This window comes from Pseudochaenichthys georgianus, chromosome 16 (genome assembly GCF_902827115.2).
Source record: "Pseudochaenichthys georgianus chromosome 16, fPseGeo1.2, whole genome shotgun sequence".
NCBI classification, from domain to species: domain Eukaryota; kingdom Metazoa; phylum Chordata; class Actinopteri; order Perciformes; family Channichthyidae; genus Pseudochaenichthys; species Pseudochaenichthys georgianus.
The window spans coordinates 19,820,602-19,833,090 of NC_047518.2; the positions used below are offsets into that span (position 1 = coordinate 19,820,602).

The 12,489-nt window shown below is 37.6% G+C and overlaps 1 protein-coding gene across 1 annotated transcript in view; it reads left to right on the forward strand.

The window, feature by feature from the left end:
- The first annotated feature begins 603 nt into the window (after positions 1 to 603).
- Positions 604 to 12,489, forward strand: part of dnah5 (dynein, axonemal, heavy chain 5) — a 143,143-nt gene continuing 131,257 nt past the window's right edge. The window contains 4 exon segments of the mRNA XM_034102114.2: positions 604 to 813; positions 10,625 to 10,759; positions 10,921 to 11,005; positions 11,247 to 11,431. Of these exon segments, the coding sequence (XP_033958005.1) occupies positions 724 to 813; positions 10,625 to 10,759; positions 10,921 to 11,005; positions 11,247 to 11,431 (495 nt within the window). The 5' untranslated portion in view covers positions 604 to 723.

The window sequence follows — 12,489 nt, forward strand, 5'->3', positions numbered from 1 at the left end:
ACTCAGAACAAAATGGGTTTTAAAAAAAAAGAATAACTCACTCTTGTTAAACAAATAAATAAAAAACAACCAAAAAAAGACAGGCGAACACACACATGGGGTACTAACGTTTGGATAAAGCAACGTTAATTAAGCTATTTCAGCTACCTCGCGACCTTTGTAAAAACTAGCCTTTTGCTATAATTGCTGACAATAACGTTAACAAAGCTGAATGTTTAGCTAGCTATGGCTGGCGGCAACAATATTAGAACGAGGAGTTTGAAATAGGCCTTCAAAATAGCACACATTTGGCGTTGTCTAGAAAACAAGTAGGCCTAACCAAAGCTGACCTGCCTTTAAATGTGCTTTTCTGCCCCGACAACTGGAACAGATTCCATGGCCATTGTTGGTGGTCCTCCAGCTGTCTCCCTGTCAACAGGCTACGTTAAATATTCATGCAATTCCGGCTTTGTTTTGTATTTTGAAAAACTTCCTTGGAAATAAAAGTAACCAATGAACTGTCTACGTTTCATTCGGGACCGGCCCATTACCCAGTTTACCCTTTTAACGATTTTTCTCGTTACCTTGGTAACCTCTAACAACATAGGGGAGCCTGCACTGGGAACATGTTTGGAGGCACTCAAACCAGAACAACTCATTTCAGAAATCTGTGATCTGTATAATCAACCTAGGATATTTGACGCGGATGGAGTTTGTTAATAGAGGACGCATTTCTGTGAAGGAATGTCCCTAATCTCTCGACTCGTCAAAATCAGCTACAGGAACAGACCCACCCAAACTTCTGTCCCAGGGGAGTCACTGAAGGAGATGCAGGTAATCTTTGATCATGAAATCGTGACACTTGTAAACATTTGATGAAAATCTTCTGAGTTTCTCACCTAAATATTAAGTTATATAAATATTAGGCGTTGAAAAAAAGCAATAAACTCGTGTCCATTTGGCCACGAGAGACCTCAGTGAGTGTGAGCGTGACTTTGAGTATTGAGTAACAATACACTACCTTTTATTGTTTTAAGATCAGTTTTGTTTGCTTTGAGCTGAAATAGAATCTGCAAATGTGCATTATGTTTAATATTGTTTTCTCTCTGAAATATTTGTTTAATGGTGTTGTATTAATGGAGCTTGTACATATGCAGTCACAATTCTAAATGTATATTTTCCTTCCTTCTTCTTTAAACATCAGTTATATTTTTTGTCCTGTTTTTTTGTTTTTGATAAGCATTTAGAGAAATGATAACTACAATCCCAACTAAAAGCCTATGTCTCTAACCAGTAACATTGTTTATTTGTGTGCTCCTCAAAACAAGCATTTGTACACACCAAACTGGAATGCTAGACATAATAAGCCATAAACATATTCAAAACAAAATGATTTCAACATTTCTTTTATTTCTTCTACCACTTTCAGTTTCCCAATATAGTTTAATTAATTCGTTTAGCATAGTTATTAAACACAGCTAGGTGTAGCTTATTAAAAAAAGCATGACATGATTGGAGAGAGTGAAACGTTACATCAGAATTCCCTTACCTATTATGTGAAAAAAGTGTAGGAATTAATCTGCACTTCATTTTCAATGTAAGCCCCTTAAACCCTGTTAATTGCTCTGAGAACCACTACACCATTAGGCTCAGCAGCAGTCAACGATAGGCGGAGCAACCCATGCACTGTACTTTGTGATGACTGCATTATGGGCCTCCGCCCACTAGATGTCAGTGTAAAGTAGCCCTACTTTCAGATGAGCCTCAAAGGGTGGATGAGGTAAGATTCACTTTATCGATCCCAAATTGGGAAATGTTTTCGTTGCAGCAGCATACAAAACAAGGCATTTCACATAATTTGAAATCAAAATTAGTAGGGAATAAACATTATAAAATATTAACTTTTCAAAAATATAAATAAAACAGAAGTGAGTATAAAGTTGACCGTGAAGATAAAAATCTGTAAATTATCTGACAAATAAAACACTATTGAAGGGCCAATTCACAGTTAACACAATATAAAACTAGGATATAACTTACATTAAGTGTGCAAGCAATGGCATATTAAATTAAATATAAAATGTATAGTATGAAGTTGTGAAGTTATACGTCCAGATGCACAAGTGGGTCTTTTTGGACCCGTTGAGGTGGTTTTCTTGAAGTATCTTTGTAATTACATTTTTTTATCATTTCATATTCCAGCTATTCCTCAAAAAACATGTTTTGGATATCATGCCATTCAAATTTACATTTTATACATTTTAAGAAATTGTAGTTTTTGTATTACTACCCCAAGCTTCCATAAGTGGGTCTTTTTGGACCCGTGAGGTGGTTTTCTTGAAGTATCTTTGTAATTACATTTTTTTTATCATTTCATATTCCAGCTATTCCTCAAAAAACATGTTTTGGATATCATGTCATTCACATTTTCAATTTACATTTTAAGAAATTGTAGTTTTTGTATTATTACCCCAAGCTTCCATAAGTGAGTCAAACATGACCCGCATGCATTTTCTATGGAATCCTATGATTCTTATCACCTGTGGCTGTCAGGAATATATTCACTGTAGACCATGCAGACTACATCACAAGTGACACCTCTCAGGAAGATTATTTTACACAGCAAGATCTGATACCTGTCAGTATAATAATAATACATTCTATTTTTATAGGGCTTTTCAAGGACTCAAAATCGCTTTACAACATAAGGGAAGGTTAGGGTGGGGGGTATAGGACTATCAAACTTAATCAACCAGCATGGATTGATGGGGAGGGGGGTGACTATGAGAAGACAAGAGCAGAAGAGATGAGTTTTGAAAAGGGACTGGAATACTGCGAGGGTCTCAGAATAGCAGAGATCTTTGCATCAATATGTTCAAAACGTTTTTTTCAAAATGTAAAACAAATGTAAAAAATTAAAATATAAAATATTTCTAAAGTGAACCAACCAGTGGCGAGCCGTCAGGGCCCTCTTGGCCCTCTGTGAGGGCCTAAAATATTCTATAAAATAATATTTGAAAACATAAAAAAAAAAAACACAAATATTTTTTTGTTGTTACATTTTTCATTAGTTTTACCAAAATAACTTGATTTCATTGTATTTAAAATAATATTTCCAAAGAAATAAATCCTTCGAATCTGCCTGTTCAGTTTCTGTTGGAATGTGAAGGGTTAAATGCCGTCTCTGCGAGTTATGTGAAGACGGGAGAGCTTGTTGGTCCCTCTCTACATTCACAGAGGGCGAGTAATGTCAAATGACAGTACAATTAACCAATCATATCTTCCCTCTAAATGGGCGGGCTTTATTTTCGTGGACTTTATGACTAGTTCCGCCCGCTGTGGTGCAGTGACGCGTCCTAAAACCCGGAAGTAAGCTTCGCTCGGATTCCCTCGACAGAAAGCAATGGGATTTCTCCATAGGATTTTGGAAAATAGATTGAATTAAGGTCTGTGGAAAACGAACCTGTTAGATAAATGCACGTTTTGTTCAGCCGGATAATATCCACATGTCTACCCTACTTTTATTATTTTCGAATAAGTTCGTTCATGATGGCTCACTTCAGTGATAGTGATGACATCGTTTGCAAACTTAGCCTATTAATCAAGTCATTTTCAAGATTGAGTTACAATGATAAACTGCAAAGGATCAGCTGAATGACCCGCAAGTGCTTCATCCAAAAGGACAGGAGGATGGACTTTGTGTTTAAGTGATTTGATCATCAAAGGTAGGCCTAAGTCATTTTCAATGTGGGCCGCCGTGCCGACTTAATTCATTTGTAATTGTTACTTGGCTGTGGGTGCCCTGTCATGATAGGTGTTTATATAAATGGTGTTTTGTTAGGTAGAGTGTCGCTGTCATTGATGCGTTTTGCACCCCGGGCGACTGTTGTGATATTCCGCTGAAGTATACGCTGTGACGTAATATCTCTTCTTTTTTTTCGAGGGAAGGGGGGTCAGAGGGCCTAGGTATAAAAGTCACGGCTCGCCACTAGAACCAACATATACTACTAAATATCATACAAGTGATTTTTCTTAACCAAAATGGGATAAAGACACATATTATTCTAATACGGGTCTGTTTAGACCCACTTATGGAAGAGTGTGGGGTCCAGTCACTCGTGCATCTAGGGGTTTAACAAAATAAAAACTATGTAGCTGTTATGGAGTTTAATTTCTAGTGCTCTTTATCGATGGGAATTGAAAATGTTGTAAATTAACAGTAAGAATTTGTCTCAGTATAATTAAGTTTATATCAATGTTAGGAATTGGCACACGATTTACCAGTAACTTAACTGCCTTTCTCATGGGAAGGACCCAGCACGAACAGTACATTGATATGCTTATCTTCCTTATTTCCATTTTATTTAAGTATACCTATACAATTTAGACTGAATAAAACACAGGCAATAAACAAAACAATGATACTATTGGGATAATTGTATTGTATGGTTTAATGGCACCCTGGAGTGTTTTGAACTAAATAGATGTCCAGGAGAAACAGTGCAGGTCAGAATGTGACGCCCTAAAAGCAGTTACAGCCCCTGAGACATGTTAGAGTACAACCTGGTGTAGTTTTAAAATGGATTTAAAAAAGCTCTCTCCGTGTTTGTGTCAGTGCAAGCATCCTCTGGGAAACCAGTGGACCTTTCTCTGTCAGGCTCCCTCTCTCTGTCTTTCTCTCTCACATCTCACCAACCCCTCATTTATAATTTAGAGTCACTCTCCTGTTTCATGGCAGCTCCAAACCAGACAGTTCAACTCAGAAAATCATTCATGGCATAGTGAAAAATTGATGACTCATCTGCTTTTAAATGAAAAGCTTCGCATTCATTTCTTCCTTATCAAACCGTCAGTCTGATCCTTATGGAGGGAGCTCTGCTTCTCATCTGCTGGATGCCACAGTAAAAGCTAATGGAATTGTTCATATTGATGTGTGTGTGTGTGTGTGTGTGTGTGTGTGTGTGTGTGTGTGTGTGTGTGTGTGTGTGTGTGTGTGTGTGTGTGTGTGTGTGTGTGTGTGTGTGTGTGTGTGTGTGAGTGCTGGTTGAATGAACAAGGTCTTCCTAAAGCTGCAATGAATGACTATTGTATGCTCTACTATCAATTATTATTTTCCTGATAATTTGTTTTCATCTATATAATGTCAAAAAAGACAGCCCAAGATATCTTTCTCAAATTGGTTGTTTTATTCAATGGTTATATTCAGCAGTGACTATATGACTAGTATCAATTAGTTAGCATGCAATGGTAAAACATTGTCAAAGAGATTTTTAGTTTGTGAAGCTTTAGTGAAGGATTAGGTCGATAACGTTCTTGCTACTGTATAAGGTCATTCTTTAAATTCATACAATGAGAAATTATATATTTTATTAGTTCGTTTTTCTGTTTACTCTTGTTGTGTGATTCTTGTGTGTATTACATCAACATCCTTTCCACAAACCACCCCCCACCGCCGTCTCATCCCCATCCCTGTCTCTTCACCCCATTGTTATAATAGACGTGTAAGACGAGAGCAGGCCTTTGATACCTTACAGAGAGATGGTCATCCAACACCGCATTATCTGGATAGCAGTCCCCTTTTAGGAGCAACACTCTCATAATTTCAGGGCACTAACCTTTCTCACATGGCAAATAAGAAGGCTGATTGCAGCAAAGCCGCTTGTTCTCTTTCTTGTCGTCTTTGTTGGAAACTATAATTCTCCAATGTCATGAAAAGCAAAGCCTATTAAGAGGGTGGAATTACTTGAAAAGAAGTGTCAGACTGAAAGCCCGACGATGCTGCATTTTAAACCAGACTATCACAACAAGGTAAGGTGACCCAAGACTTCTGAAGTTACAAACAACCGGGCTATCTACTTAGGGACAAACGTAATTCATCATTAATGTGTCAAGACTCAGTAAACAACTGATGTGTTTGTATCAAAATGTGGCTGACAGAAAAGTTCAAGAAGATGGTAGGAAGGAAGGAAGGAAGGAAGGTACAAGCTCAGAAAGACAGCCTTTTTGAAAATGTGCTGTAGGTTATGATGATTTCTCACATCTTATAGTAATAATGACAGCCTCCTTTTAGTACAAATGTATTGTGAAAAAATACAGCAAACTGTGAAGAAGTTCTACTTTTTCGCTGAATTAACTACATTAAAAAGCCTAAAGTAAAATGATTTGAAACATCTTTTGATGAAAATAATATCAGAACTAATTTACAGCAGCTCTGAAAAAAACCTCCATGACCTGCCAACTTGACAAATATTTGAACACACACACTTTGATTCAGATATACTGTAGGTGATGTTTTTGGTAAGATATGAATTTTCATATAAGTGACCATCCAGAGCGAGCGAGACATTACATAATTTGTGCACTATAAGTAGTAGGCATGACAGTGTGAGGTCGGATCAGTCATTCGGGCCTTTGGGGCATTACCATGGGTTTTGCTCTTTTAGTACCCTACTGTATCATCAAATGTAAAAGAAAACGGAAGAAATAAGAAAGTAAAAGTCAGTGAAATTGCTCTTAATGCAGATCTAAAAGTTTTCTATGAATTCACAGTAATTTTAACCATTCAAAAAACAATATATAGGCTGTTCTTTACTTTCACATGAAATAACTAAATTGGAAATGTGTGTATGTTTTATATTATCATTTAAAAAAGAAAAAAACCTTTAAGTGTACATTTTAAATTGTATGTTTTTAGCAAAGATTAGTCCATGATTAGTCCATTATCTAGATCAGTGGTTCCCAACCTGGGGGGCGCGCACCCTCGGTCTACTCCATTTTGTAGATTCTTCATGACATTTGAATCCACATAAACACAACGGCAAAATCGTCTTCCTTTAATTTCTTCATACAGCGGGAATCCAAATGAATTAATCCAGTCCAATGAGTCCAATAACCATCAAAGTCACTTCAATAGTGCTCCTTAATTACGCTTTCATCCTCCTTTAACAAAATACTTCACATTCACCCAGTTTGTGAGAGTAGTTGTAGCATTTGTGAGACTTTTAAACTTGATATACCGCTGTTGCGCGCGCCCCCCCTCCCCCCCAAGTGTGTGTGTGTGTGTGTGCAACTTCCAACAGGAGTCATTTGGGGGGGCCCTTGGGAAAAAAGGTTGGGAACCCCTGATCTAGATCAATATATATGTGATCAGGTGACACAGTAAGTATCCATCTCACTCTGAAGCATGTATTTTATCTAGTTTTCCAATTTGCCACACACACCTCACAAAATGTCCTGCTATCTTATTGTTTGCTACTCTGTCCTGTTGGAGCAGTGATAGCTGAAGTGTGTGCTCATTATGTGCCTGTGTGTTAATGTGTTCACATTCATGCATGTTTGTGGATTGGCCATATATACATATAAGACCACCTGTCACTGTTAGTCCTTTCTTACTCTCCATACAGTATAGGTGTTCACAGTTGAGTGTGTGATGTATAGCTCACAGACTGCTAATTTCTCTCAGGTTGTTTGAACAATTTTATATTGACCACCATGGCTGTGAATACTGTTGCACCAATGACAGCAATGGGCATTAAACATAAAGCAGACATACCTAAGCTCAGCTGGCTGACTGGTTACCACTGACAACTTGATAGGGTGACTCACTTTGAGGATAAGAGTGTACAGCTCCCCTGAGAAGATGTAGATGAGAAGGTGATAGCAGCTCAGAAGATATACTTTAGAATGCTTTGAGTCTGAGAGGTGAGCAGCTGACATGTCGCAGGTGTTTAGAAAGCAGCTCTGGAAACAAACGGTTACAAAACTCATTCAGGTAAGAAGTCATGGAGCATTGTTGTTGTTTTTGTTGGGGTTTCATTTGAGTTTTCACTCCAATGTTAGCTTATCCATCTACATCAGTTTGATGTATAAAGCCATGTTATGGCATCTTTCTTTTTCAAAGTAAAAAATGGGAATAAATAGGTGCGAAACATAATCTACAACTACTTTGTTTACTTTGACCATGTGCTATTTGGATTAAAATGAGCTAAATCATTTTATGTGTATTTGGCAGGTTGCTAAACAAATATAAGACAAGTTATCAGCCATCCCTGCCAAATTGTCCTGCTGTGCATTATTGTAATCGCTGTTGTTCTCTTTAATTCCTAAAACCACATTGTGTTTATTATGGGGATTGTCAGTTTCACCAAAGTTTATCTCAGGATTGGGCTTTGTTTGCTTCTGAAAGCTATTAATGTTGCAGATTATATTACAGAGGGCTGTCAGTGCTGGCTTCTGTTTTAGGGGAATAACTAAAGGGGGTTGTGTTTATGTTTATGCGTTTATGTGTTTAGGCGGGTTTTGTTGGCTTCTTTGTTTTGTGTATTGCATTCAGCAATGACTAGTTTGAAGAATCAGCACCACACTGCATTGTGTCTGCATTGTTAGTCTCTAAGCTGAAGGCTGAGGTGGCTGATAACACAATTTGAAATAAAGGCAGAGATAAGGTGTGAAACGGCTTGTCGCCCAGCAACTGATGGCTTAGCCCACTTTCTCTTTGGGGTACCCATGAAGTCAGCGGTTGGGTGTGTACTGTATCTCCAGATACTTTTACAAGTTTGGTGTTTAGTTGTAATGTGTTTTACTCTTATTTTATTTTAAGAGTTCTGTAGTGGTGTATTGCAGCTTATCTAAATATAAAATGTACCTTTGAAAGATTGGTGTATTTCTTTTTTAAGTAAAGAAAGCTTTTGGAAGCATCACATCTGTTTCAAAATTGAGTGTGCAAATCAAATACACCTGCTCAGTATAATCATTTCTCATTTTGAAAGTCAAATATGAAGATTATGGATCTTGAAATGAAATCACCAGTCAAGAAATAAAAAGTGTGCTGTCAATGTAGGAGTAGCTATACTATAGCAGAGCACCAATTCCAATATGAGGTCTGAAAAAAAGAAGTTCATGTTTGAATTGACTAACTGTGAAATCAGAGTACATTTCAAGCCTGCAGTGCTGTGTGCTCAGTAACCACCCTGCTATCAGCTGAAGTGACCTGTGACTGAACCCACTGTTCCTGAGGGAAGTTTGTTAGTGAAAATATTACCATGGTTTCTGAGAAAGTTAATAATTCTGCAGATTGCGTTTGTTTTGTGTTTCTGAGGCAGGTTGATAGCAAAGGACACCACTTGTTATTTTCCTTGTTTCACTATAATAACTTAAAAGTCAATGTTGTTATGGTCTGGTCTCTTTGGAGGCTGCTAAAGGACTAATGTGATGCTGCCTTCACTAACCTTGTTGACACACACATAATGAGCACTCCACCTCAGTATGGCTTCACATCAAATCCCCTGTCTATATGATAATGCAAATTTAAACTTCAAACCGCCTGACTTCTCATAGAGTTTATCTCATTTTCTCAGCTCCAAATCCACTTTTCCAGCCCTCTTGCCTTCCCTGCAGTTTTCTCGCTTTGCACAACTACGATCACAATCTCTCTCCCTTTGTCTTTCTTTTGGGATTCAGTCAGTTTCATCCTTTTCCTTAGCTCTTTACATCCTTATCTGTTTTTGACCATGTATGTCTTCCTTTGTTGCTTCATTTCATTCTTACTATCTTTTGGATTTTGCATCATTCCTCTTTTGTTCTTTTAGACTATAGTGAGGTTTCTTTCTGAACTACTATCCCTTAATCTGTTACATCTATTCTTTTCAAATCTGATTCTTGATACAAGCTCAAGGGACTCACCCAGGAAGAATGCTGTATGCAGCATGACTGACACATACGTTTGCAGCCAGTTTAGGTTAGCAAGAAAGAAAAACATATATCCATATAAGGATATAGGAGAGAGGAAGAGGAGAGACATGATGAGAGGGAAGTTAGATGAGTTCATATGTATTTCATAATGATAAAGTTTAATCCAGTTGTTAGCGATTGTTCAAACAGACAGGTATATAAAATAGCTAGCTCCTAAGGGTTCTATTTTTGGCAAGGCCCAGTCGGATGTTTACTGCTTATTTGTAAAAGAGTGTCTGACCATGCTGACGTCAATGAGAGAAGTGTTTTTGCCATAATACAAAATATTCCTGGCTAACAGAAGGAAGGGTAAATGAGAGAATTTAAATCCATCTTGCAGCTGGCACTTGGTTTCATTATTCGCGGACCTTGTCCAGTGTTACTAAGCAGCGTAACCTGGCAACCCATTGTGGTTCATTTCACTCTCCTACCACCCTAAATACAAGCTATGCTTGTTAACTGTTGTAAATGAGTTGTGCTGTTTGTTGATCTATTTACAGAAACCTGCATTTTGCTGACTTTGGATGGGTGCTTCTGTAAGGAGAGAAATGTAAACACATTGTACATTTGATGTACATTTGGAAATCTTAAATGACATTATTGTCATTATTGTGTTGGCTACAGTATGGATGGATACTGGGTAATGACAGTATGGGGAGGCTTCTTCATTTAAGTTTCTTTTTTCTATTGCTCATTCTGAAACTGTACACAAGTGTGGATCTTTAAGTGGACTTCATTTAAATGATGTCTACAAATGTTGTGGTGATTTATTTGTGCACTCTCCTGTGATGGCTTATTCTCATTGTGTGGCTTTTGTTATTGCCAGTGAGTATTTTTTCCAAACATATTGCATTGAGACATTTAATGACAATCGTTTATTCGATACAAATCAAAATCTTCTATGTGTTTTGTTTAGCAAAAGTTGAAAGAGGAACGTGAAGCTAAGCGGGCCCAGCTAGACGGAAGACATGACTACATCCTCAGCATTGTGGCTTCATGCCTGGGACTGGAGAAATCTGATGTGGAAGATGCCACACTGGAGGGAAATCAGGTACCCTGTATAGTTGTAAAGCTTTTATATTTAAAAAAACACAGTAACCTTGAAAGCCTTTCTTTGCATTTACACTAAGGGCTCAAATAGAAACACAATGTCTCTAGGTCTTGGGAACTGTTTTGTATGATAAGCTGAACATTTATTTTCATCTTTCTCAGATTGAACGCATGGAGCAATTCTTTGTGGCTGAGGGTCTTCCACACCTCATGTTCTTCTATCAGGACATTGAGCCAGTTGAAGCAGGTAACATGTGAAAGTTTAATATCAACATTTATAAAAATGTATGAAATGTGAAGAATATATCTAATTGTTATTAACATATACAGTTGAAATGCTGTCCCTGTATTAATCAAGTTATGTTGGCAAAAACAATCATGGCAGTACTGAGAAAATGCAAATTGCTAAGTATTAGTGCTACAGTGAGAAGTCAAGCTTTGTGATGATACCTTGTGTTGTTTCTATGTGCAATCCTTTGTTTCTGCAGCAGCAGCAGCAGCAGCAGCAGCAGAAGCCCCTGTGCCCTTCCAGCTTGTTGCCCAGAAGCCTGGTCGCAGCAAAAAGTCCAAAGTGTTTGTGACAGACGGGAGGGATGTAGCTTTGACCGGAGTGTGTGTCTTCTTCACCAGAGCCAACACTTCTAAGGCAATCACCTCTGAGAACATACACAGAGTAAGGGACTCTCTACCCTTCTAGAATTGTAACAATAAAGTCTTGATGATCAGGGTTAGATTATTATTTTTTTTTTTACTGTGGCACCTACTAATATGTAGTTTACTTGAATGACAAAATCAACCAGAATGATTCCTACACTGTAATGAAAGATGCAAGTTTCACCTGAAAGAAAAAAAAGATTGATTCCCTTTTTCTTTTGGCAGTGATTTCTTTTTGAGCCCTAAAACATGGTTTCCCTTGTCTAAGATATGTTCTAGTCATCAAGAGCTAGTGGGACAAAAGGGAAACAATAGCACTCTGATAACACAGGCAGGTGTGTCTATTGATTGTTGCTGATCACCTGCTGAGAGCAGCAAAGCTCCTGACAACCACTGATAAACAGCCGTATCGGCTACATGACACCCACATTGTGTGTGTGTATGTGTGCTTGTGCACGCCTGCATTTTCAAGCCCACTTTTGGATTGTACATGCTATGTCTGAAATAAGTGTTACCAATAAATAATAATAATAATAAAATAATTTGAATATATTACCTTAAATAAACAAGCCTATTATACATGTATGTAAAGCAAATGTTATAATTATCAAAAATGTGAACGGAATTACACATTAAAAACCCAATATAAAATCCACCGGAGCTTCACTTTACAATTGCAAATGGCAAGTGTTTGTTTTAGACCATACTATTCAATTGCATCTTTGCAGTTATCCTTCATTTGTGCATGATCTTCAGGATCACAAGAAGGCATTTCTATCTCGAGTTTTATCTTGCGGCTATGTTTGCATGTCACATTAGATATGCTATTGTCAGTGGTGCTTGATGGCTATAGACACTGTCAGATTTCCCTATTATTGGAGTTACCAGTCATCATTAGCAGGTCAACTTTTGAACCTTCAAATCAGTTATATATTAAGGTGCTTTCATAAAAAGAAACAGCCGTCCTGTTTTAGAATGTACTGATCACAATGCAATCTCAGTGCTTCTGGAAGGTACCCAGTTTGCTGTGGGGAGCCCAAAGGTTATACTGCGACCAAGCACACTTATTTTTCCAAA